This window comes from Xyrauchen texanus, chromosome 29 (assembly GCF_025860055.1).
Source record: "Xyrauchen texanus isolate HMW12.3.18 chromosome 29, RBS_HiC_50CHRs, whole genome shotgun sequence".
Taxonomy (NCBI): Eukaryota; Metazoa; Chordata; class Actinopteri; order Cypriniformes; family Catostomidae; genus Xyrauchen; species Xyrauchen texanus.
In genome coordinates, this window is record NC_068304.1 from 19,169,160 (window position 1) to 19,196,818 (window position 27,659).

At 39.5% G+C, this 27,659-nt stretch overlaps 1 protein-coding gene across 1 annotated transcript in view; it reads left to right on the top strand.

Annotated features, from left to right (window-relative positions):
• Window positions 1–22,429, top strand: part of LOC127623170 (plasmanylethanolamine desaturase-like) — a 39,434-nt gene extending 17,005 nt beyond the window's left edge. Inside the window, exons 2-6 of the mRNA XM_052097477.1 lie at window positions 2,033–2,152; window positions 2,616–2,707; window positions 14,096–14,240; window positions 15,040–15,252; window positions 20,591–22,429. Of these exons, the coding sequence (XP_051953437.1) occupies window positions 2,033–2,152; window positions 2,616–2,707; window positions 14,096–14,240; window positions 15,040–15,252; window positions 20,591–20,712 (692 nt within the window). The 3' untranslated portion in view covers window positions 20,713–22,429. The remainder of the gene's footprint in view (window positions 1–2,032; window positions 2,153–2,615; window positions 2,708–14,095; window positions 14,241–15,039; window positions 15,253–20,590) is intronic.
• The last annotated feature ends 5,230 nt before the right edge of the window (window positions 22,430–27,659 follow it).

The following is a 27,659-nucleotide window of genomic DNA, read 5'->3' on the forward strand; positions in this document are numbered from 1 at the left end:
GAGCTATAATATTTTTCATCTACATGCTGCATCACTGTAACAATGCTTACCAAATCACATTCAAATTTTAACACCACATCTAAGGGTATTCTGATGCTGCTATACAGAAAAGAGCACAGCTTCTGTTTTTTAAGCCCTTATAGCCAAACACATACCTGGATCTGATGCATATGCTGCACCTGGATGGCACCACCTCCTTCTCCTCCTGCTTCATCTAGATGTTCACTGGTATAACAAAGAGTAGTTGACAACAGACTATATTAAGTATTAAACACACACACATTTGTACCTCTACCTCTCTCTCCACTGCCCCTCCCCAAGAGCCCTCCAAAATCTCCAGATAGTTTCCCAATTTCCCAACAAACAAATCTAAGTTACCCCATTTTCTAAATGACACTTCCTCAAAAGCCACCACCCTCCCCATCTCCGTGCGCCACTCCTGAAATGGGGGAGCCCCAGCTGACATCCATCCCCTAAAAATTATTTGCCTGGCAATTATTACACTGATCGGAACCCAATTTTTTACGTGTTTATTCCCAATATTGATGACTGCCCCATTGTCCAAAACCCATAGTCTGGGGCAAAACAAAACCAGAGTGCCCAACACGTCGCACACAAAACTCTGAACCTTCAACCAAAATTCCTGGATATTAACACACCACCAAAAAACATGGGCCATGTCTCCATCACCTAATGGCATCGCCTATACAATCTACAACAGTATGAACTGCATTAGGGTTCACATGAACCAAATACCATTTCACTCAAATTATGGGTATTTTCTTTTCTAATCCAATAAACCAAACTTTATGGTCACACAAACTTCTAGTGTGAAAGCAACATGAGATTCCCGGAACTCCAAGATTGATAACATTATGGGAAACAAGCTGTTAGGTTAAGGATGCCATTGGCTGGGGCTCTCGTAACTGCACGACTGAGATGTTAGGCAGGCTTATGTGTGTAATATAAAAACCATGGTCCAGAGTTCTGGCGCATAGTGTTGGTTGGCCCACTGAGGTGCTATAAATAGCTGCCATCAATATCTTCTTCTCAACCTCCTCACGTTCCCAATCCACTCAGGACGGCTCCTCTAATGGCATTAAATTTTCAAAAGAGCTGAGTCCACTGCGCCTCTCCATGCCCGCATCCGCCCAACAGGAGAGAAGAAGAGAGCACTATAGTGTGAGAAGAAAGATTCACAAAGAAAGAAGGGAACATAGAGGTGGTAAAAGACAGTTAGATACTGAATATGCAAGTTTTTAAAAAATGGAGATGAAGGATATGGTGAAAGATGGGGACATGTAGATGTGACTGGTGTCCATATAGACTAATTCTCTGCTCTGTTGTGAATAATGCATTAGCACTTTAATCATCTTTCAAGGCACCTGCTGTGCCACGCCGCTGTCAGGGTGGTCCGAACAGTGCCCATCGTGGCCCCTCCATCCGTGCCCTCTGTCCTGACCTGGGATGTTTAGCTGTGTCAGGCATACACGGCCATCACCAGAGATCCTGACCCTCGCCTCTCGCTACAACTTGTCCTAGTCTAATCGATTACTCCTGAGCACATGCGATTATACGACACACACTACCCGCACACTCTTTTACACACGTTCGGCTCGTCTCCTGTCCACCGACCTCGATGACCTTTTAGACTTCAGAGAGAAGTTAGTTTGCTGCCATCTTTGACCTCAAAGTGGTCACTGAAGTTGACTTATTCTGTTACTAAGCCGAATTAATGATATCAGAGATGATACTTTCAAGTCATCTTTCTACTTAGTTTCTCTAGCTACACCAGCCTCTAACAGCATAACTGGTAACCAGAATTCTGTACATTAGGTTTTGAATACTGGTCCCCAACATGAATGCTGGAGTGCTGGTGCTTTTTTTTTTAAAAACCAGCAAGATCAGTTATGGTTAACCAGTATCACTGAAAAAGACCTTTTTATTTTGGATGTACAGTCTGATTAGTTTTGGTACCAAAGGTTTTTTTTGTTTCATGGACCTTGTTTGTTTCCGTGTGTTCTTGTTTTAGGAAAGAGACTGCAGGAGTGGATCTGTGTGATTTTATGCCTCTCACTCTTCGTTTTAAACTTCTACTTACTTCTCCTCAACTTTTCTACAATACACATCTTCAAAATCATCTTTGGCATAGGTAAGTCTTTGGATTCGTCCTGGCCTTTCTGTACATGTCTTTCCTTTGTTTTCAACAAACGTTCTACTGTCATTATCATCAGAAGCGTTGCAACCCTTATAACAGTTAGTGAGGGGTCATGTCTCCCTCACTCCCCCACCTCCCTTTTTAGGAATTTGTACATTATAATAAAACAAAATTGTAGCAACTGCATAAAACAAGTATTTACAGTACATGACAGTGGATATATGATTTATTAAAATGCCATTAAAATGTCACGCTATCTTATTAATCTTCATGAGCCAAGATGAAAAGATTTACTGTATATGTTTTCCTCAACTTTCGTTTGCATTTCAACACCTCTGATTATCACTACAGAAACCCATCTGTTGTAGAGCACTTCTGTGATGGTCTCATGGTCACCTTTATCTCAGTACTGATGTTATTTAATACTGGTCTCTCATTCTCTCCATATTTCTCTCAGTGACTGGTATCGTGACAGCAGACTTTGCCTCTGGGATGGTACATTGGGGGGCTGATACATGGGGCTCAGTGGACATCCCAGTAATTGGGAAGGTAAGGAAATAATGGGCCAAGGCCTGTACATAGATCTGTGTATTGCTGTCTTTCTAAGAGACCAGGGCTATGGCACTGATGCTTAATGGGATTTACCCAAGTTGGATGTGTTCCTGGATCAGATTTTAGGATTAAGGTAGAGCTGGGGTTAGGGGCAGGGATAGGTTTAAGGCTAGGGATGGGCATTTTTGAGTAATTTTGTAGTTGAGTACAAAAAAACAAGTAAAAAAAACGTACCTGATTTCTTGTAAATCAAAACGCATGTTAAAAATAACACGTACGTTAAAAATAACACGTACATTAATGTTACATTTTTTTTTATTCATAAACATTTCCAAGAACCATTTCAAAATAAGATAACTTAAACAAAATGTTCTTTTCTTTTGGAAAAATTCAATTAACAATATGCAAAAAAAAACTATATATATATATATATATATATATATATATATATATATATATACAGTGAGGAAAATAAGTATTTGAACACCCTGCTATTTTGCAAGTTCTCCCACTTGGAAATCATGGAGGGGTCTGAAATTGTCATCGTAGGTGCATGTCCACTGTGAGAGACATAATCTAAAAAAAAAATCCAGAAATCACAATATATGATTTTTTAACTATTTTTTGTATGATACAGCTGCAAATAAGTATTTGAACACCTGTCTATCAGCTAGAATTCTGACCCTCAAAGAACTGTTAGTCTGCCTTTAAAATGTCCACCTCCACTCCATTTATTATCCTAAATTAGATGCACCTGTTTGAGGTCGTTAGCTGCATAAAGACACCTGTCCACCCCATACAATCAGTAAGAATCCAACTACTAACATGGCCAAGACCAAAGAGCTGTCCAAAGACACTAGAGACAAAATTGTACACCTCCACAAGGCTGGAAAGGGCTACGGGAAATTGCCAAGCAGCTTGGTGAAAAAAGGTCCACTGTTGGAGCAATCATTAGAAAATGGAAGAAGCTAAACGTGACTGTCAATCTCCCTCGGACTGGGGCTCCATGCAAGATCTCACCTCGTGGGGTCTCAATGATCCTAAGAAAGGTGAGAAATCAGCCCAGAACTACACGGGAGGAGCTGGTCAATGACCTGAAAAGAGCTGGGACCACCGTTTCCAAGGTTACTGTTGGTAATACACTAAGACGTCATGCTTTGAAATCATGCATGGCACGGAAGGTTCCCCTGCTTAAACCAGCACATGTCAAGGCCCGTCTTAAGTTTGCCATTGACCATTTGGATGATCCAGAGGAGTCATGGGAGAAAGTCATGTGGTCAGATGAGACCAAAATAGAACTTTTTGGTTATAATTCCACTAACCGTGTTTGGAGGAAGAAGAATGATGAGTACCATCCCAAGAACACCATCCCTACTGTGACGCATGGGGGTGGTAGCATCATGCTTTGGGGGTGTTTTTCTGCACATGGGACAGGGCGACTGCACTGTATTAAGGAGAGGATGACCGGGGCCATGTATTGCGAGATTTTGGGGAACAACCTCCTTCCCTCAGTTACAGCATTGAAGATGGGTTGTGGCTGGGTCTTCCAACATGACAATGACCCGAAGCACACAGCCAGGATAACCAAGGAGTGGCTCTGTAAGAAGCATATCAAGGTTCTGGCATGGCCTAGCCAGTCTCCAGACCTAAACCCAATAGAGAATCTTTGGAGGGAGCTCAAACTCCGTGTTTCTCAGTGACAGCCCAGAAACCTGACTGATCTAGAGAAGATCTGTGTGGAGGAGTGGGCCAAAATCCCTCCTGCAGTGTGTGCAAACCTGGTGAAAAACTACAGGAAACATTTGACCTCTGTAATTGCAAACAAAGGCTACTGTACCAAATATTAACATTGATTTTCTCAGGTGTTCAAATACTTATTTGCAGCTGTATCATACAAATAAATAGTTAAAAAATCATACATTGTGATTTCTGGATTTTTTTTTTTAGATTATGTCTCTCACAGTGCACATGCACCTACGATGACAATTTCAGACCCCTCCATGATTTCTAAGTGGGAGAACTTGCAAAATAGCAGGGTGTTCAAATACTTATTTTCCTCACTGTATATATACAGGTGAAACTCGAAAAATTAGAATATCGTGCAAAAGTTCATTAATTTCAGTAATTCAACTTAAAAGGTGAAACTAATATATGATATAGACTCATTACAAGCAAAGTAAGATATTTCAAGCCTTTATTTGATATAATTTTGATGATTATGGCTTACAGCTTATGAAAACTCCAAATTCAGAATCTCAGAAAATTAGAATATTACATGAAATCAATAAAAAAAGGATTTTAAATACAGAAATGTCGGCCCTCTGAAAAGTATAATCATGCATATGTACTCAGTACTTGGTTTGGGCCCCTTTTGCATTAATTTCTGCCTCAATGCGGCGTGGCATGGATGCTATCAGCCTGTGGCACTGCTGAGGTGTTATGGAAGACCAAGATGCTTCAATAGCGGCCTTCAGCTCTTCTGCATTGTTTGGTCTCATGTCTCTCATCTTTCTCTTGGCAATGCCCCATAGATTCTCTATGGGGTTCAGGTCAGGCGAGTTTGCTGGCCAATCAAGCACAGTAATACCATGGTCATTGAACCAGGTTTTGGTACTTTTGGCAGTGTGGGCAGGTGCCAAGTCCTGCTGGAAAATGAAGTCAGCATCTCCATAAAGCTTGTCTGCTGAAGGAAGCATGAAGTGCTCTAAAATGTCCCGGTAGACGGCTGCGTTGACTCTGGACTTAATAAAGCACAGTGGACCTACACCAGCCGATGACATGGCTCCCCAAACCAACACAGACTGTGGAAACTTCACACTGGTCTTCAAGCATCTTTGATTGTGTGCCTCTCCATTCTTCCTCCAGACTCTGGGACCTTGGTTTCCAAATGAGATGCAAAATTTGCTCTCATCAGAAAAGAGGACTTTGGACCACTGAGCAACAGACCAGTTCTTTTTTTCTTTAGCCCAGGTAAGACGTTTGACATTTGAAGCCCATGTCCAGGACCCGTGTGTGTGTGGTGGCTCTTGATGCAGTAATTCCAGCCTCAGTCCACTCCTTGTGAAGCTCCCCCACACATTTGAATGGCCTTTTCCTGACAATCCTCTCCAGGCTACGGTCATCCCTGCTGCTTGTGCACCTTTTTCTTCCACACTTTTCCCTTCCACTTAACTTTCTATTAATGTGCTTTGATACAGCACTTTGAGAACATCCAACTTCATTTGCAATTACCTTTTGAGGCTTTCCCTCCTTGTGGAGGGTGTCAATGATGGTTTTCTGCACAACTGTCAGGTCAGCAGTCTTCCCCATGATTGTGAATTCAACTGAACCAGACTGAGAGACCATTTAAAGGCTCAGGAACCCTTTGCAGGTGTTTAGCTGATTAGATTGTGACACTTTGAGCCTACAATACTGAACCTTTTCACAATATTCTGAATTTGAATTTGGGGTTTTCATAAGCTGTAAGCCATAATCATCAAAATTATATCAAATAAAGGCTAGAAATATCTTACTTTGCTTGTAATGAGTCTATATAATATATTAGTTTCACATTTTAAGTTGAATTACTGAAATTAATGAACTTTTGCACGATATTCAAATTTTTCGAGTTTCACCTGTGTGTATATATATATATATATATATATATATATATTTCTCGAAATAACAGTAAAAAATTTGAACTTTTCAAACATTTGAAATCACCTGGAACTTACATGGAGACCAGTACTGATGGCATGAGGGCAATGCACATACATAAACTCTACATAAAGGCTATCACATTTTTATGTTGTTATTTTTATGTTTATGTTATTATTCAGAAAAGTGAAAGTTTGCTTTGTGTTAAGAGATTACATGCACGCATACTGGTCTGATAAGCTTTTGAGTTCACTTCGCATTTTTTCCACCATAAAAGCTGAATCTTGTCTGTTGGTTTGCATGACTCCAACAAGAACCGAATACAAGTTGAATTCAATAAGGATCAAAATATTACAAGTATTGCCTTGAAATATAACTTGGCTTTGCATTAGAAGCACAGTCACTATGATATATTCTCTCAACCAACACCTCAACAACACAGCCACATCGCCCCTCATTGGACTCCATTTTATCTGCGAGTTTTGGTGAGAAATTACAGTTTTTCCCCATTGTTTACACACGTTTGCAGAATATTTGGCCCACTATCCCAAAACTCTAAACACAAAACCACAAACAGTAAATGTGAAACTCTACAAATCTCTAGCAAAAGCAAACACTGCATTCAAAACTGCATATCTCATTCCATTGTATTTTTTTTTGCCTCAATATGACACACACATTTCATATGAATAGATCTGTCAACCAACCAACAACACACTGATGTGCTCAACACAAAACACTACTATGAATATCCCATCAGTAGGTTTATGCCTTTTGCATGGTCAGTGTTACACTGTAGTCGGTTGTAAAAGATTGTTACAGTAATGTATAATACCTCAAATATACATAAATAAACACACACAAAATGCAATACAGTAACAACAACATTGTCATTCATTTCCAAAATGCTGTATTTTTGAACACTTGTGTTTGGTATGTAATACTTTCCATACCCAACAGGAGAAAACCAGGAAAAACATTCAGTAAATTAAAGAGTTTTCTGTACAAAAATAAAAGTGGCTCATTCTTTCAAAACTCTTAAACACAAGATAAAAACACATGCAAATGTAAGAAAAAATAAATTAGGCTGCATCCTGCCTCCTATTTTGTTCTGGCCAAAGCACCTCATCTACATCACAAGCAATGCTCACCCTGGCTAAACAGCGGGGAAAGAATCTTCTGGAGTGAAGGATCAAGCCGCCAAAAGCCCCCACATCAACTTCACCACATGCATCCTCCATAGCCTGGAGTAGAGGCATGTGTGCAAGGGATTGGCAGTCATACACCTTCCATCGCCATGCTGAAAAAAACTCTTCAATTGTGTTTAGGAATGGGGAATATGGTGGGAGGTATAGAACAATGAATTGTGGGTGGTCAATGAACCAGTTGCGGACCAGAGCAGCCCGGTGGAAACTCACATTGTCCCAGATGACAACATAGCTGGGCTGGTCTGTTACACCCCTCTGCTTGGCTGGAATGAGGATGCCATGTAATGTGTCCAGGAATGTGATGAAAAGGGTGGTGTTGTATGGACCAAGTCTGGTATGGTGATGGCTAATAGCTGTGCACATGTTGATATTCCCACCACGCTGTCCAGTGACATTCACAATGGCTTTGTGGCCAATAATGTTCTGTCCCCGTCCCCATCTAAGTTGAAGCCAGCCTAATCAATGTAAATATAAATCTGCTGAATTGCAGCTGCATCCAGCTACAAGACTCTCTGAAACAGACAACAAGACAATATGTGAAATAGACCTAGAGCAGTCAGTATGGTGAGGCACAATACACTGGATTACAACTGTAATGTGTCTATACAGTGCTGATAATATAGTACATTTACTGTGTAGTACTAACTTGCACATATTCATAGCGCTGTTCTTTAAACCTCTCTGAATTTCGCTCAAATGGCAGACCTGTTTCATCCGGAATCTTTTGCGCTGCAATACACAGTCTAATGTAGACAATCCCACCCGGTGAATGTTATTGAATATTGTGTTGTCTGCAATTATGTGGTTCTGGATTTCTCATAGTCTAATGGTATTGTTTGGCACCACCATGTTCACAATAGCGGTCTGCTTTTCTGGTGTGAAAAGCTGGTGTATTCCACCCTGGCCTGGCCATCTCTCAGATCTGCAGATGATCCACAAATATGATATTATTGATTACAGTAAGCAAAATAATCTATTTTCTTTCAATATGAAATTACATTACTGTTACATCAGCCAACAATCACTGAGTAACATAGGCCTACTGATATGTCGGACTGCAGTATACCACAGTATACATACATAAAGAGTATATTGTAGATGGTAGGTAATTACCAGCTCTCATTTCTGAATGTATTAATTGTAGATGCAACCCAGTAGTGGCTCAGGTTGTGCTGGACTCTACTCAGCCTCACTCATACTCAATCCATGGTTTAGCACATGGTCAACCAATGTGGCCCTGATCTCATCTGAGACAACTGTCCTTCCTCGTCATCGTCCTCCTGTTCCTCCTCTTACTCTCACTCCACCATTGATTTTAATTTTCCTCCAAAACAGGAGAGCTCATCTTTGGACTTTTATAGTGCTAAATTAGTGTTTACACTTGTGAAGAGTTGGTGTTGCCAGTTGGTGTATAGAGCTTGAAATTGTGATTTGCATTGCTTTCCAAATGTTCTAAAGAGATTTGAATTTTGAATGTTGTGCCTAATTTAGAGAACTGTGTAGTGTTTTGCAAAAAGTGTGATATAGTATTGAAAACTGAGTGTAAAGTAGGAATTGTGCTTGCAATTTTGCAGACTTGGTTTAGGGATTTGGTACATGAGTAACAGGTTTCGATGATTGCGTTTCAAGTTCCAACAATTGGGAAAAACTGTAACAGGGAAAACCGTGTAATCCAGCACTGCTCACGGCAGAGAAATGTGGAAAGGAAAATGTATTTGCAGCATTTGAGTAGTATTTTTAATCAAGTAGCTGGTGCAGAACAAGTACTCTATTGTTTGATTAGTCGTGCACATCCCTAGTTAGGGCTATGATTGTGTGCAAGAATGCTGTTCCAGGAAAAACAAAGCATTTTCTACTTGGTTAAATCACATTGTGCCAACAAAATGTTTTTGTTTCCTGGCACTGCAAGCTTGAACATCACTTGTGCATCATACACTTCTAGATTTACTCTATAGTCAGTTAAAAATATAATTTTTGATATACACTGTCTAGATGGAATCATAGTTGCAGGGTAAGGAATCAGTGTATGAGCCCATCATATACTAAACGATTTTCTGTCTACTCAGACGAGCCCAAAATCTGCAGATGGGAGCCGGCGAGCACCAACTGCAAAGTGGCACTGAAAACTGTGTTGAAATCATGTAGTACAGTGGTTTTGAACCAGGGGGCCTCAACAAACTTCCAAGGGGGCCACAAGATGACTAAAAAATATTTAAAATAAGTTATTAAAATAATATAACTTAATTAAAATTCTATAAACAGCAAAAAAAATGAAGATGCAGGCCTACAACACATAAACTGACAGACCCTTGGGGTCTCATCATATGTTGTTTTTAACAATAGGCGGCGTTTGAGTTAAAAAGTTTGAGAACCACTGGTGTAGTGTATTCCAGCCTTAAGCATTCATTATACAATATATTTGAACACAGAATGCCACAGTTGACCAGTCAGTATAGGGACCACAAAAAGCCCTGTATTAATATTTTTATTTGGGATGTACTCAGATTTTTTCTGTCTGTTACATTTATATAATCAATGGGCCTTGGTCTAGATTAGCATTATAGATGTTGTATACATGCATGTATAACCGTCCCATACTACCCTGCCTTGTGAATATGATTTACTGCAGGTATGTGGGCACGTCCAGTTATAATTGCACTATATCTCGGGAGATAAGCCCACATCTCAGGCACACATGCTTGACTCTACATCAATGTCCACAATGCACCCACACACATGCACTCTCTTATGCACAGTGTGGCCTCTAAGTATAGTTTCTTGTTTGATTTTAACAAATTGCCCTGTTTAATTTTCATATCAGCTTTTGCTCTATTGGCCTGTTGTGGTTTACCAAGCTCTAAAACAGAGAGTGTAAAATGCCATCTCCACCCCAGGGAATTTCGCCCTTCTTGCTTTCCTGGAGTGCCACATCTTAACCCCTCCCTTCTCACCCCCCACTCTCAACCCCAAAGGGTGCATGGAATACCCTGGAGGGCTACATTAATGCATAGTACGGTCACACTCTCCTTGCCCTATCAGAGAAAAGGTCACCCCCTCACTGTCCAATTAAAAAGCAGCCGACACTTGCTCTTTGTGTTGGACAAGTAGGAACCATGAATCTGGGAGCGTTTATGTGTTTTTGTGCTGACAAGGGTCATTGTGGTATTATGTGGAAGGGGACCATAGACTGGCAGTGGAAAAATGGCTAACCTAAGCTAAATATGTTCCCCTGTGCCAATTATCACTTCTGAAAATCTGGATTGTTAAAAACTATTACAGAGAAAAACTATGACAAGTATACATGTGGTGCAATGATCATGATACAATTGACAAAGAGTGTGGCCATGACATTTTCACAGTTTGAGGCTTGTCCTTTGAGTAACACCAATTTTAACTATTCTTCAATTGTTAATTAGTTCAGTAGTTTACCACTACGAGTCTTCCTAGTAGAACTAACACTTAAAGGGATAGTTCACCCAAAACTGAGAATTAAGCAGGGTTCCCACAGTCCTGAAACATCTGGAAATATCAGGGAATATTAGAATTGTGCATTCCAGGCCTGGAAAAGTAATGGAAAACTAGTTAAGTCTTAAAAGTCATGGAAATGTCGATAGTGAACATACATTTTTCTAGTTATGCTCTGCTCTAAAATATTTCATCACAAAATGTTGTTCTTGGTAAGAGCTTGTGTAGAGTAGAACTTGCTCCCAAGCCAAAGTGATGTCTGATTTGTGAGTGAATCATTCTTTTGAGTATGTTCTTTTCAGTTAATAGGTTGAAATGGTTTACAAATTGCTCTGAATGATTCATTAGTGAATCAGTCTGGACCAAAATGATTAAAATTTTTCAAACGCTCTATAAAAATAAAACTCTTAAACATCAGTTCTCCATTTCCGTTATCAGACACTTAAAATAATCGTTACTGGTCAAACTCTAATTTTAATCCACTATTTATAGCTACTGGCAATGCTAGACACGCTCCATGGAAGAATCCTTGCCAGATTCTATAGGTCAAGTCTTGACATCTCCAGTCACTCCTCATGGCCAATGCATGGAAGAAAATGATTAGAACATTTTCCAAATTTTCTCTTTTTGTGTTTTGCACAAGAAAGGTAGTCATATAGTTTCGTAACAACACGAGAGTAAATAAATGCTCACAGAATGAACATTTTTGGGTGAACTATCCTTTGAAGCTTCAATTGGCCTTCAACTGGCCAGTGAGTGATGTACAAAGATGACGTCCTGCTTCATAAAAGGGAGCCATGTTTACATTCTGGTCATTAATGCCCCGAGTTGTCCTACATGACCCTGATGCTGTGAGTCTGCTATCTCTGGTTTCTATTGAGCAGGTCATTTAAACAGCCTGTAAGGCCCCTACTGTGGATCAGGCCGAGGGGCCTGAATTCTCTCGCTTTCATCAGCATCCGTCTGTGCTGTAAAACGGCTCTGCCACACCTCCCCACCGTGAAGTGGTTTCCACCCGGCTTCGCAGCCACTGCCAATCCTTCTGCTGTCGAGGATAATTAGGATCCGCCACCTGGGAGTGATCGAACTTCAAAAAAAGCAGGGAATTTACAGACATCTAGAACACAGCGCTTTAAGACCCTTAACCAGCAGATTAAAGGCGGCACTTAGCGGACCGATATATATGGCTTTTTGTCCACATGTTCAAACAAGAAGCACCAACTTGAGGGAGAATCATTAATGACCGTGATTAAACAGGCACTTAAGAGCAAAGAGTGTGGGGAGCAAGAAGAAAGGCAAAAGAAATGAAATGGATCTCTCATGTGTGCTTTTGGTTAAGGGTGGGGGAGGACAGGCTACTGTCTTCGGCTGGGTTGCTAAGGCAATCTTAAGATGTGAGTTGTGATTAGTCAGAAGGCGGGTAAGGGTGAGGCAAGGCAGGCTGTTAAACGGTGTGGGATTAGCTGCGAAAGAGGCGCAGGTTTGCCGCGGTATGCTGGTGAGGCGACATGCACACTGTGTGCTGTCTGGGGCTTAGTGCTCTTTTAATCTCATGCACAGAGAGCGAGAAAGGAAACGAGGAGAACAGGAGGGAACATAATTGTCGAAATATCAACAGATAGTTTTCTCTGCTCCAGCAGAGTGTCGCCACGCTCTCTCAGATATAGGTGTGATTGAGTTCAACCCACAAACACACGATAATGACATTTTTCCCCCCGCACTCTGCCTTTGAAACGCTATGGTAATGTGTCTCCAAACGATTCCTTCTTTTTATGTGGAAAATAAATTACCTCCATTCTTGTATTTTCCTTTGTGCTTATGCGATCCTTTCTCTTACTCCCTTTCATTTTGTGACACCCGTGCGGTCGCAGACGGGCGCCCGTCTCAAAGCAGCACTCCTGGGTGTGAGTGACAGGTGCTGCTGGGTTATGGTTTTTCATGATGCTGTATCTGAGCCATGGGGAAGTGCCGTTTAATGCCAGGTATCTCTCCGCTCCATAATGTGTAGCTCACGACGCAGCACCATCTTTCATTTAGGCCTTAGTAATGCTAACCCACCAATTTGCTTCTATCAGTCAACAGTCAACATCTAACTCCACACCATCCTGTATTGTGCCTCAGGATCAGTAGGAAACTCCATACTGTGTAGCTTGTGCCCCATCGCCTTCATTCATTTAGGCCCTGCTTATGCTAACATGTCAATTTGCTTCTCTATCAGTCAACATCTAACTCACCACATCCTGTCTTATGGCTCAGGATCAGCAGAAAACTTAGAGCAGAAGATCTTTCTGGTTTCTATATTAATGGTTTTGGATAAATCCCCTTCCTCTTTCTTATTCTTCACTGTAAAACACAAGACCTGTTTTTACAGTAGTGCTCCTCACAGCCTGTCTCTAAGCCTACATTCACACAGGCTGTGTTTGGGATTGACAACCATATTTGCTGATTTGCCTGTTCAATTAATAGCTTAAAAGAGCAGTTTGAATGCTGTCTTCATGAATGAGGAATCAAAGTCAAGCCCCATTTTTGTTCTGGCGATATCCATGAATAACATCTGTAACCATAGTGACAGTTAAGAAAGTAAATATCAAAGATGGCAACTTCCATAAGACCGGAAAATCTTTTCACAATTGACATGATGTTAATTAAAAGTGCACCAAGTAATTTTTGTTTAATAATGGCTTTAAACAAAGCTAAAAAGCTAAAAGTATTTTTTTTTAATGTTTAAAATGATGTGTACTCGCATGATATGAAGACTCACCTGAACATTGCTCACTTTATCTTTATAATCCCCTGTAATTGGACACTCATGGAATAAATCGTTTGGTCATAGAATGAAATTGTCACTCTCATTTTAACCATACTGTGTCTCAACATAACTGTAATGTCATTGTAATACACCAGTAACTCCTAACTTGACCCTGCACTGTCTGATCAGAAGACGTACCCATTCATTGCCACAGGGTAATGGGTCTGAATCACAGTTCTAGACACCCCCGCCCGGTTTTCAATTGAACCTTAACTTCCCTTTTCCCTTCTCCCCTCCAACACTCTTAACCTCTCTCTTTCCTTTCAGGCATTTATTCGTCCATTCCGGGAGCACCACATTGATCCAACGGCTATCACCCGGCATGACTTCATAGAGACTAATGGAGACAACTGCATGATCACCATCCTGCCTCTGACCCACATGGCCTATAAATTCCTCTCCTACACACCAGGTACAAACACACACACACGCACACTCACTTTTCCAGTGTGTCTATGAGTGTGAGTCAGCATGACCATTATAGAACCAATGAGCATGACCTGAATATGACACTTTATCCTGGAGTGGTCAGTGTGTCTCACATTCAACTTTGAAATCCTTAAAAAGGAAAGAAAAATCGACAAATGAGAATATGGTTAAAAAAAGGAATGTTCTCAGTTCTATTTCAGCCCTGCATGGGTTAAAGTCAACATAAAATTGACTTTCTTAAAAGGATAGTTCACCCAAAACAATGATTTACTTGCCCACGTGTTGTTCAAAACCTATATGGCTTTTTATGGTGATGAAAGGCATAATGTTAGCCTCAGTCACCAATCACTTTCATTACATTAAAAAAGATGAATGAAAGTGAATCAACCAATCAATGGATAAATCCCACCTTACATTTTTCTCATTTAATAATCTTTTCGTTTCAGAAATAAATTAGATTATGGAAGTTAAATGGATTGCGAAAACAGTATCATGTAGACTTTACACTCGATTCCACTAACACTACATCAGTTGTATGTTGTCACTCATGTTTAAGAAACCCTGTCTGATGATTTACTCAACACTGGAAAATTGGAGGTGGAAGATCAATATGAATGTTGACTTTCAAACTAAAGGGTTAGGGTGGTACTTTTACTTAGGGTTAGTGCATTTCACTTTAAGGCATACAATCCTAATTTGCATATTATTTAATCTCTCTCTCCACCTTTTACATTGTTCCTCTATCCTGCCACTTGTCCGCTACATCTGTCTCTCTTTTCCAGATGCCCTTGCAGAGTCCTACCCGTGGGATTGTTTTGTTTTTGCGTTGGCGGTCTTTGTCACCATGACTAATCAGATCCACAAGTGGTCTCACTCCTACTTTGGCCTGCCACGCTGGGTCACGCTACTGCAGGGCTGCCACCTAGTGCTGCCACAGAAACACCACCGGATCCATCATGTGTCACCACATGAGACGTACTACTGCATCACTACAGGTACCACGTTCCCCCATGATCTAAAAGTGCATTACTGCACCTCTTGTGCATTACGAACCTCTTGAATATACCCAGAGCCCCGGAGGCTTTTTTACAACAATAGTATGCACTCTCCTGTATCAGTGTGGGCTGATCTGGATCAGATTCAGGTAGTGAGGTATTCTAAACTTATACTTCCTTCAAGGGCCTTTTATATTTAGTCGATCATGTTGACCTATTGTATCTGGAAAGGATTCTTCCATGGAGCGTGACTAGCATTGCCAGTAGCAATAAAAAGTGGGTTAAAATTAGAGTCTGACCAGTAAAGCTTATTTTAAGTGTCTGATAACAGAAATGGAGAACCGATGTTTAAAAGAGTTTTATTTCTGCTGTTTGACACAGTAACTAGATCATTATATTATATTAATAAAAACTAATTCATTATAATTGTTTTAATAGTAATTATATAATTTTTGTATGTGTCAAGATGTTCTGTACTCTCATTCTTACTATTAACGGTGTAGTTGACCCAAAAATGAAAATTCTCTCATCATTTACTCATCCTTATGCCATCACAGATGTGTATGACTTTCTTTCATCTGCCAAACTCAAAAGAAAATTTCTTTGAAGAATTTCTCAGCTCTGTAGGTCAATAGGGCAAGTGAATGGGTTCCAAAATGTTGTAGATAAAATACACATAAAAGGAATCCATAAGACTCCAGCGGTTAAATCCATGTCTTCAGAAGTGAAGGTGTGGGTGAGAAACAGATCAATATTTAATTCCTTTTTTACTATATATTCTCCTCCTTACTCAGTCAATCTCCACTTTAACTTTCACTTTCACATTCTTCTTCTTGTGTTTTGATGATTCACATTCTTCATACATATCGCCCCAGGGATAAGAATTTCTAGTAAAAAGGGACTTAAATATTAATCTTCGTCTTACCCACACCTATCATATCACAGCATGGTTTACTTTTATGATGCCTTTATATGCTTTTTGGACTGTCAAAATTTTGGTACCCATTCAATTGCATTTTATGGACCTACAGAGCTGAAATATTCTTCTAAAAATCTTCATTTGTGTTCTGCAGAAGAAAGAAAGAAAGAAAGAAAGAGAGAGTAAATGATGAGAACATTAACATTTTTGGGTGAACTATCCCTTTAAGCATGAATGGCTGTTATGTAAATAGTCAAATAATTTATGCAAACAGCACATTAAACTTTTACAGTATTTAACTTTGAATTTTGTTGTTTCTTGCTAAATGCACAGTGATCGCTGGGTGATATTTTTTAGTGACATGTCAAATGGAATTATCAGTATACCTGATATTAATAAACGCATGACCAATTAAAGAAATAGTTCACAAAAAATTTTAAAACATTTATTCTCTCATCATTTACTCTCCTTCATGTTGTTGCAAACCTGTATGTCTTTCTGTCTTCTGTGGAACACAAAAGGAGATGTAGGGTTGAATGTTAGGGATTGACTGCGGCTGTCACATGCACTTTCATCGCATCTTTTGCCAGACAATGAAAGTGAGGTTGTCATTTTGCCTTACATCTCCTTTCAGGTTTGGAAGAACATGAGTGTAAGTAAATGATGACAGAATTGCCATATTTGATTGAACCATTCCTTTTAAGTAGTAAAATGAATTATTGGTCAAACTGATTATGACTGTCTATCTCTAGTTCAAATAACTTTTAAAAGTCAACGGCAGTTTAGCTGTATGTGTGTGTGTGCTTGCAAGTTTTGTGTGAAGGCATTAAACTCCCATGATAACTCGAGCACTCAGTATGCGACTTGCGTCTCTAGGCGAGAGCGGAGCGAGGATGCTTGTGCGTCACCCTGTGCCCCAGCGGACAGCAATGTGTGAGAGCACGCATGCTCCAGAGTGCAGACCGGTCCTTTTGACCCTCCCACTTTCCTTTCCACTGCAGCTCCCTGATCCCACTGGGAAACGCTGATGAAGGGAGAGGAGAGGGTCTCTCTCCCTCTCTCTCTCTCTCCCACACATACACATGCGCACGCACCCACTTGGGATTCTCTCTGCGTGAGCCCTGCTCCTCCACCCTCCCTTCTTGAGTCCCCAGGGGCCCGGGGCCCACCTTTGTGTGTGCTAGTGGCTGACAACCTCTATGTATATTTAATGCTAACCTGCTGAGCGGGGTTGACAAAGATGAAAAATCAAACAAACATGATGAGCTGTTTTGCTCTCCTCATGCACCAAAAGAATTGCTATAAAGACATAGTAAAAACACGCACATGGAGCCGACATAGACATGATAGAGGAACAGTGCAGTGTATGTACAGAGAACCAAGAGCATGTCTGTATTAGCTTGAATGAGTAAAGTAGTTTATGATGTCATTACCAGGGAACCCTTACAATAAAGTATTGTGGCTGTGCCTTGGAATAGAGATGATGTCAGAGATTTACCATGAATCTGAATTCATATACCATGGTATTCGCAGGTACGTCACAGAATACCATTGTAATAGAATGTAGGGCTGGGTGTTATATTGAATATTGACAATATATTAGCAATGATTTTGCTATTAAGTTTCCTAAAGAGCATGATAATCGACTAATTTCGCAAATCTTTCAAAAGTCTGAGATTTTTGTTCAAGTACAAAAATGGCAATAGAGCGGTAAGTTCGATTCATTTTCATCTGTGTCAATCTGATTGTTGCGTCATCACTCAAATGTTCACTGGAAGTTGCTTCAAGGCAAGGCTGAAAAATATCTATTTGTTTTTAAGCTGTCACCCAGCCCTGCTACCATGGTACAGTGTACAAAAAGCCATGGTATTAAAATGGTACTGTTTGGTATGTTTTTATTTGTGAAAGTCCCAAAGAGAGTGTGTGTGGGGGGGTCTATTATGCATTTTAATCATTGCAAGTTGGTTTGTCTGTGTGAACTTGTGTGATTAGCAGGTGTGTGCGTGTGTGACCTGCACATTTTTGTGTGTTAAATGTCTATATGTTTTGTGCGTGTATGGTTAAAACGGTTTTCATGTCAAAACTTGATAGAATGCATGTCAAGTGTGTGTGTGTGTGTGTGTGTGTGTGTGTGTGTGTGTGTGTGTGTGTGTGTGTGTGTGTAGTGGAGTTCAGGCAGGCTGGCTGGGGGTGGGGTGCTGCAACATATTTATAGCAGTAAGTGTGTACATTACTCTACTGCTAGCGCCTGATCTTCTGTCCATCCCCTGGGAGCCACCGTCCAGGAGCTTGTGTCTCACCGTCTCTGATGTTGTTCTCTGTGCCTTCCCCTCATTCTTCCTGTCTTGCTCTTTTGTCCTTGGTCTCTCACTGTTCTCTCTCTTCCCTGCATTACTCTCTTTACTCTTGCTGGCGAGTCTTCTAAGAAGTATGCCAGAATGAATTTGCCTGGTTGGTTTTGCACATGAAACCCATGTGATTCTCCTTTCTCTGTCCCTAATTCAGTTCAATTCAGAGGTCTTTTTTTATATGATTTATTTTACATAATATTGACAAAGAAGGAAAAAAGGTGACAATAATGGACAATTGAATGCAATAAGCATTCAACAAGAAATTAAAGGAATATTCCAGATTCATTACAATTCAATCGACAGCATGTTGTGGCATAATGCTGATTACCACAAAAATGTATTTTGAATCGTTCCTTCTTCGAGGTTACAGTGAGACACTTACAATGGATCTGAATGTGGCCAATTTTTGGAGGGTTTAAAGGCAGAAATGTGAAGCTTGTAATTTTGTAAAAGCACTTACATAAATTCCCTTTGTTAAAACTTGTGTAGTTTTTGAGCTGTAAAGTTGTTTAAATTGCTGTTTTTGTGGTATAACAGTGTTGATGGCGTTACGTCGCTGTGGCAACAGAGTTGTAAAATTGTCTATAACTTTACATAGAAAAGGTTAGTAAGTGATTCTATCACACTAAAATCATGTTAACATGCATATCGTTCATGTCTTTTGGCTATACTTTTGAAACAGTGAGTATTTGAATGTTTATGGATTGCCCCTATTCACTTCCATTGTACAGTAAGTGCCTCACTGTAACCCAGAATTTATAAAACATTTATAAAGAAAAAGGAGGGACAAGTCAAAATACATTTTGAAGTAATCAACATTATACCACAAATATGGTCAATTAAGCTTAACTTATATTGAACCCGGAATATCCCTGTAAAGAACATTAGAATAATTATGAATACAGAAATGCACTGACAACTCTTGAATATAATGATGGTGTGCAGATTAAGCAGTTTTTGCTGCTACAGATGCATGAGTGTCCTGTCCTCCCCCTGTCTTATGTGCATTTTATATTTTCTGACAATCTTGAAAATGTGGTTTGAGGTTTGAATGTTTTTCATTTTTTGAAAGTGTGCTCCCTTTGATTTTCGAGACAATTGGAACTTCAAAAAACATTTCTGCATCTTCCAAAAACATTTATTTATTTATTGATGTGCTGCAGAAGAAGCATTGACATGTCTACATTTAATCAAGTCCTGCCTTCCACATATAATTTGCTCTAAACTGAAAACCTCATGCCACTCTAAACTCGTTGAACTTTTTTTTCCCATGGAACAAAATGTCAAAGCTCCACTTTTCCATAAATTGAATGGTGATACCTGGCTGCGAAGTTCAGTTGCAGTGTTGCTTAGTTAATGAAAACTAAGTGTGTGTCTCATAAAGGACAGTATACTAGTATATACTTAAATAAAGAACTATTAAAGGAATATTTCAGGTGCAATACAAGTTCATTTCAATCAACAGCATTTATGACAATGTCGATAACCACAAAAAATTATTCCAACTCGTCTCCCGCGTATAGAAAAAAGTGAAGAAGAAAAACATAGCGAAAATTACAATTACAGTAAGGCACTTATAATAAAAGTGAATGGGACCAGTCCTTAAATAAATCAATCAAAAGTAAAGCCACAACACTTCAACATTACATGTGATTACATGATGTTAGTGTGATAAAAATCAGGGATTTACCAGGGTTACATTGTAAGTTGTAATATTGGATATACGTTTACACAGACAAGGTTAGTAAGGGATTTTATCACACTAAAATCAGGTTATCATGTATAATGTTCATGTCTTGTGTATTTTAATGTTTATGGACTGGCCCATTCTTTTCCATCGTAACCACGATTTTTGCTTTTGCTTATCCTTTTATTTTTAAAACTGTTTTTTAATAAACAAGGGATGTCAAAATACTTTTATATTTAGATAAAAGGTCAGTTTTTCCCTTTGGTCATGATTTATCTTGCATAGGGCACCAAGTAAGCCAGGACTGCCCCTGGTTCCCCCTCAAACAAAACAAAAAAATGCATGATGAAAAACTTTTTTCTCTATCATTCTCTCTGTCAGGGTGGTTGAACTATCCGCTGGACAGAGTGGATTTTTGGCGGAGAATGGAGTGGCTGATCGAGAGAGTGACGGGTCAGAAGCCACGCTGCGATGACCTGGCCTGGGCCAAGAAAACGGACTGATCAGGATAGCAGGACTGTACCCCTCCCTAATCACCTCTCCCTCTGCCAAGGAGTGAAAAAACTGAATATTGGCTTTACCTTTGGACCCCAAACTTCTCTCTCTCTCTTAATCTTCCTTTAACCTCCATCTAACTCCAAACCCTCCACAGGACAGAACCACAGATCACTCTTAATGCTAGAGCCTTTATCTGTCACTGAGGTCTGCTACGCACAAGCCATCTCCCATTCCTCTTCCTCTGGCTTCTTCCTCCTCGACTTTTTGTAGATGTCCAAACATAAAGACAGAATAGCAAGACAAAGACTATGTTAAAATTGTGGGTTCAGACAGTTGGGAGGATGATAAGAGTGACACTTTATGTTAAACTGTTCCTCACACACAGACTTGCAATGCTCAAGAGAGGTAACCACGATTTTCTCATTTCAGTTTGTAAAAGGTATGTTTTCTGGAGGTTGGGCTCTCCAAAAGACCAAAACCATGTTGTGATTTCACAGCATGGTTTTCATGTGGAGTAAGAGATGCAATTAAATGTGGATTTGATTTTGGAGTCAGATCAGAAACCGTGAGAGAAGATTAATCACGGGCGAAAACGCTTTCTCCTGGTTAAAATCAGATTCACAAATGCACGTTAGAAGTGATGTGTTGTCGCCATATTAAAACCCACCCTTTTGGTTTGGATGGAAGAAAGCATTGAGAATCCACTTCTCACTGAAGGATTTAAAACACAGGGAAAGGGTTTTGTTGGCCAACCTGCATGGTTAGTGCTCAGTTGACCAACATGAATGTTTTCCCTGAATGTCTCTTACTGAGCTCATTTTGGCCATACTTGCAAACCCATTACACTTATTTCTCATCAGCTTACCGGGGCTTAGTGGCGATGAACATTGATTGCGTCTATGGTGTGTTAGTGTGACGTTATTGATATTTGTAGTATTAGTCTAGCTGGTAATGTCCTCCTGTATCCTGTGGTCCAACGGTTTAGCAAAGGTTATACTAGCAAAAGATCACTTGTAAAAAAGGTCAGTTTGAATCTGAATTTTAAGTTACTAGGCTTTATTAAAGAAAATCATTAATGATTTATTTTTATTTTCTTATTGAATGATATTTGTTCTCTGTTTGACCAATGATACTTTTTTATATGAAATTGGTTAGAAAAACAGCCATATAAACTCCCACATTTCTCTCTCTCTCTCTCTCTCTCTCTCTCTCTCTCTCACACACACACACACACACACACTTTTTGATTGTACTGTACATTCAAAAAACACTTACACTCACACCTGAATTCCTGTGGAATTATGGTAAATGGAAAGAGTAAGGAAGCTTTCATAGAGTGCTCTGTTTCAGTACAGTTTGTCTCAACATCGTGTGTTTATGTTAACATAGGACAGCGGCAGCTCCATAATTTGGGTTTCATTGTCCGGTTTTGAATTTTGTTATATATATATATTACTACAGTAATACATTCAAGCCTTGTATTTTTTCTTTCCATCTTGCAGCTAATGTGTGCTGCTAGTCTGCCTTAAACCAATGTTTTTATTAGCTGTATGAATGAATAAATATTTAATAAATAACATTTGATATTGTGTTTTTTGTCACTTGGGTAATTTAAAAAAGTTTAAAACTAAGTAAGAAAGGACCGTTTTTGTTCTCTTGGTTGAAATAAGACTGCAAAACAATTATAGAGCTTTGCAAAGGTAATTGCACAGGAAATCTGCAGGGTACATTGAGGTGATTTAACAATGAGACAAAATCTTCATTCTCTTCTACCCAAGAACAAAATGTTTCTATAAGAGATTCATGGGTTCATTCAGTAGGCTAAAGCAGAGAACTGCCTCCTTATTGTTTTGTTTAATTTGTAACAAAGAATAGATTGAAATTGGCCGCTTGTGTAAGATGGACTGTGATGATGGTAATGGATGAGTGTAGAGCGCCCCCTGGTGGCTGAATAGTGTCCACACAGCCATAAGATATTTACTGCACTATGTTGTCTGGTTTATTTTGCAGATTTGAATAATAAAAAACAAAAGTACAACATTTTGGCTATATGTTTTTTAAAAATATATTTTTTTTACATATTCCATGGAGTGTCTTTAAAGTACCTACACTTCGGCGAGTGACATTTGGGCCAATCTTGAACCGTAAATCCATGTGGTATGTTGGCCAAACTCATTGCTGTAATGCTGCCAGATTTGGCCCATGGTTATTTTGCTCTCTAGGTTGAAGTTCCTTGTAGGTACTGTGGTACATGAAAATAATCATTTACCTGTAGTTTAATTTTATTGTCATCTAATATCATCACTGTATTGCCAAGTTGTGCTTTTTTAGGCAGTGGTCTGATCATATAGGTTCTTATTAATCTTGTGTCCTGTGCAGTGTAACTGTACTGCACTCAAAGGCAGAAACATTGTTTATGAATTCAATCGTTGTGGAGATTACCTGTATCTCCACAACCAGCTCTCAGCTGATATTAATTGAGTTTGTCCTGTGAGGTTGGAGGGTGCGGATATTATTCCTAGGCACAGGTACGAGTTCATCAATTCCTGCTCTTCTAAGAGAAAATCCCTTTTATGGTTTATGAAATTTAAGCCCTTTCAGTTCTCAAAGGAATAGTTCACCAAAAAAATTAAATTCTCTCATAATTTACTCATCTTCATGCTATGTGTGACTTTTTTTCTTCTGCAGAACACAATTTAAATTTTTAGAAGAATTTCACAGCTCTGTAGGTCCTTTCAATGTAGTGAATTGTGGCCAGAACTTTAAACTTTTATGCTGCCTTTATGTGTTTTTTAAACCTTCAAAGTTCTGGCCACCATTCACTTGCATTTTATGGACAAACAAGAGCTGAGAAATTCTTCTAAAAAAAGAAAGTAATATAGAATACCGCAGTACTTTAAAGCAGAAATGGAAGTGCTGTTCCTTGTAGACAAAATCAAACATCTCATTTTAAATAATAGAAAATGACAATAGTTTTATGATAGATTCATTCTCGTAGTCATGTTCTTGCTGACAAACTGCAATATAGATGATTTAGATTAATTCTTTAATTCCTCATGATGTCTTTTTTGCTGACTTTCTTTGTAGTTCAGCGTATTGATCACATTCTTAAAATACCAGTAAATAAGTCTGTGAAAATTTGCTGCCAATTATGATATGATATCTCAGTCTCTGACAGCACTTTTAATAACCTCCATAATTCAAACATCCAAGTCAATAGATAATACACCGGTGCCATCTGCTGTAGCTACCAGTCTACTGATGGACACATATTAACTTTATACACTTTTCTGTGGTTGGCTGCATGATGTAGTTGACAGTTCTGCCACCAATCAGGTTCTGAGTGACAGAGCTGGAACTCTCTTGGGTCTGTAAGGTATGTTGATGGATGATTGAGTTGGATCAACAGACAATATGATTTGCATAGCAGTCTGGATGCTGTTTTCTCTATAAAAGGTCATGGGTGCTTTTTGGGCACTGATCAGTTTGAAAATGAAGATGAGACATAGTCATGATCTGTTACTGTTGATTACCTTAAAATATTGGTTCATGCACTATGTAGCCAAAATGTATGTTTGTTTGTATATATGTATTGACTTTCATAGTATGTTCCTCACTGTAACAGATTTTTACTTTAAAAAGGAAATTTAAGGAATCAAAAGTCAAAATTATTATTTTGTAGTAATCAACATGATACCACAAATACTGTTGAACATGAACTTGGATTGAACACAGAATATTCCTGCAAATGTTATATTTTGCTCATAAATGGAACATTATATTCATACATTAGTATTTTTTCAAGATAGACGGTCATTTGATAAATGGCTTAGGCTTTGGAGTGTACAGGGTGAGCAGCAGTGGGACAGAATGAGAGAAATGAATTGCTGATGCAGACCACTGGAGACCATACTGCTGTCAACAAATCTACAACTGTCACAGCAGACTCCGATCACTCACTGGCAGTTTTCGATATAGTGGTATTTTCAAGTAATCTATTGGTCAGCATGCTCATGCATGCCACTCTCCTCCAAGCCTTTAGATGGCCCCCTTGTAGCACATCTGTGATTCTTTATCCACAAGCTGTGACTGGCAATTGAGCTGCTGGTTTTAGGAGTGGGCAGATGTGTGTTGTGTCTGTCACTGACAGAGATGAATGTGAAGATGTAAATAAGTTAGTAGGCTGGTTTGGTTTAGGTTTGGCAGAGTCTATTCTCCCACTTCTGCCTTTTAGTCATTTGTGCAGCAGTGATTGTTTTTAGTGTGTAATTCTGCTGTTTTTGTATAGGCCAAATATCTGAAAATGTCATCACAAATACAAACCCTTCAATATAATTGCAATTAATTAACGTCTTAATTGAAATGTATAAATATCATAAGGTTTCTGTATTATTAGAGTTCAGATATAATAATAGAAATAATAGAAATGTACATCGTCTCCGTGGTTGCTAAGGTAATCTGTATGCTTGCTAGGTGGTTCCTTATTGGTTCCAGTTAAAAGAGCACACCCCCTTTATGATATTCTAGTCCCTAAATATGTTTAGGTTCCTCCTTCAATGTAAGCCCTTGGGACTTTTTCGCCTGCAAATAAGCACAAGTAATGGATTTCAATACGCCTACGTTTCGTATCAAAATCTTCCAAGACCAGATTTTCTTGGCTATGCTACTAACAATATGCAATTGTCTTTAAATGTCTTGTTTGTTTCTAGTTTTATTTTACTAAATTATTATTATTATTATTATAAAAGTATTTTAGAAGAAACATCTGAGACAAAGCTGATGCATAAACATTACTGAGTACTCAGAATATTATGTGTCCTGATCTATGACCGAGCAACCTGAGCAATATAATTTTCCTTTCGGTTTGTGTCTATGTTTGAGTGTGTGTGCGTGCATGTGAGAGAGAGAGAGAGAGAGAGAGAGAGAGAGAGAGAGAGAGAGAGAGAGCATATGAACTGAGTGAAGAGAATAAATCTGGGTTTACAAGAAATATCAGTGGGTGGTTGTATACACCTCGGTGTCATAGCAGGAAGTATAATTAGACTGATAGTGCTCATGCTCATGCTCTACCTTAGCTTATGTTCTGATTGCCACTCTAATCAGCCACTGATTAAGTCCTCTTTTCAAAGCTCCAGATCTGTCTGAGTCACTGGACTGCTGTACTCTCATGGGCCCTTTGGGCCACTCTGATTGGGTTTTAATTTGCCGGTCAGGGGTTGGCACTGGTGTTTATTAGCTTAGTGACTGGTTGAGTTATGTACAGTGCTGCTTTTGTGCTATTGATCTGATTTCTATAAAAAGGTCAGTGTGAGAAAAGACAAGGGAACAGATTGATCAACAAATGATAATGCTACAGCAGCACAACCTGTGGACATAAAATATTTCCATCAGAAATGTTCTTTAATTACTGGTCATCTAACGGCACTAAGGTGCTGTGTGTGAGTGCATTTGTGTTCAGTGTGTCAGTCAGAATTGGTGACAGAATCCATACCATTCATTAAAAATAAAAAGCACATGACATTTAAGACTGTGAACACCCATTCTTAAAGTATTTCTTGTTTACATCTAAACATCGGATCCCAAAAACAATTTACCTGCTTCACAAACCTCACATAAGACTACAAGGCTTTACATGTGTTCTGAATGTTAAATAACATTCGGTAAGTCACGCTCCTCCCCACCTCTTTTTTTTCTCTATTCTTTTTTTCTATGGGGAGGGTGCCTCAGATACTCCGCGGCCGGCAATAACATCACTGTCCCTGGGAGGACGGCCGCGGCTGCTCCTGAGTTGGCTGGTAGTGGCGAGGACTCCACGACAGCGCATCCCCCTTCCTGGGCTTCGGCAACAATGTAACATGGTTAAGGTTGGGAAAGGAGGAGGCAGGAACCAGCTTCTTCAAAATAATGTTTAATGAGAAATTAAATCATAAAGACAAAACATTATCACAAACGCATGAACACACACTGCAGATGCATGTGGCTCTCTCTCTCCCAAACTGCCACATGCTGCTGCATTTATCCCTCTTCTCTGCTGCTTAGCCCTCGTCACAATTTCTTATTAATCTTATAACATAATGTTCAGGCCCATAGATGGGGGGGTTGGGTAGTTCGACATGGACATCTTCTATGTTTTAGCGTAGTTAGTGGAGTTTTCAGATGGTCCCTTACATCTGCAAAACCGAATGTCGAACGTCAAACTTTACCAGGCTAAATCAGTGAGGCTAACGACATCCAGCTGGATAGTGAGTATGGGACGAAAAGAGCATGTCAATCTATTTAACTCTGTCGTTTCCTCTCTCCGTGGTCAATCGTTGATGTTTCATGTTCATGCTCCTCGTGCCTATGTTCCTGTACGCTCCTTGTTCTTGTTCCCTAGAGTACCCAGTTCATCCGAGGTTAACCCTGCCGTTCTTCAGCCCTACGTGGATGTTTGCTGTCTGTTCACTCCTGCACCCCTTCTGTCTATTATCCAGTGTTCCAGTTTAGTTTTTCCCACCGTGGACCTTTTATTTCATCCTGTGTTTTTTATTTCATCAAGACACTAATAAAGCCGCATTTGGATCCACACCCCCGTCTACCTTCTCCTATTTTCACTAGTCATAACAGTTTGGTGCCGCTAGTGGTGCAGTAAACTTTACATTTAAGACAGAATGATGTCATCACTGGTATGCTCTGATGAGCTCACGGTCTGAGGTCTCTGTCTTCATCTTGTCCCAAGGCCTAAAGGGAATTTACAGTGTGTGTTTGTGTAGGAGATTGAAAAAGAGTGAGGAAGGGGACAAATACATGTCTTTTTTAATACAATGTGTCATACTCACAATGCAAAGGTGAGAAAGTGTGGATGTGTGTCATGTTACAATCTAGGAGTCGGTGCTCAGTGAGGTTGGGAAGACAGATGAAGGGCCCTGAGTGAGGTGACAACACATCCTTCCTGTCAAGCCTCCCTCGTCTC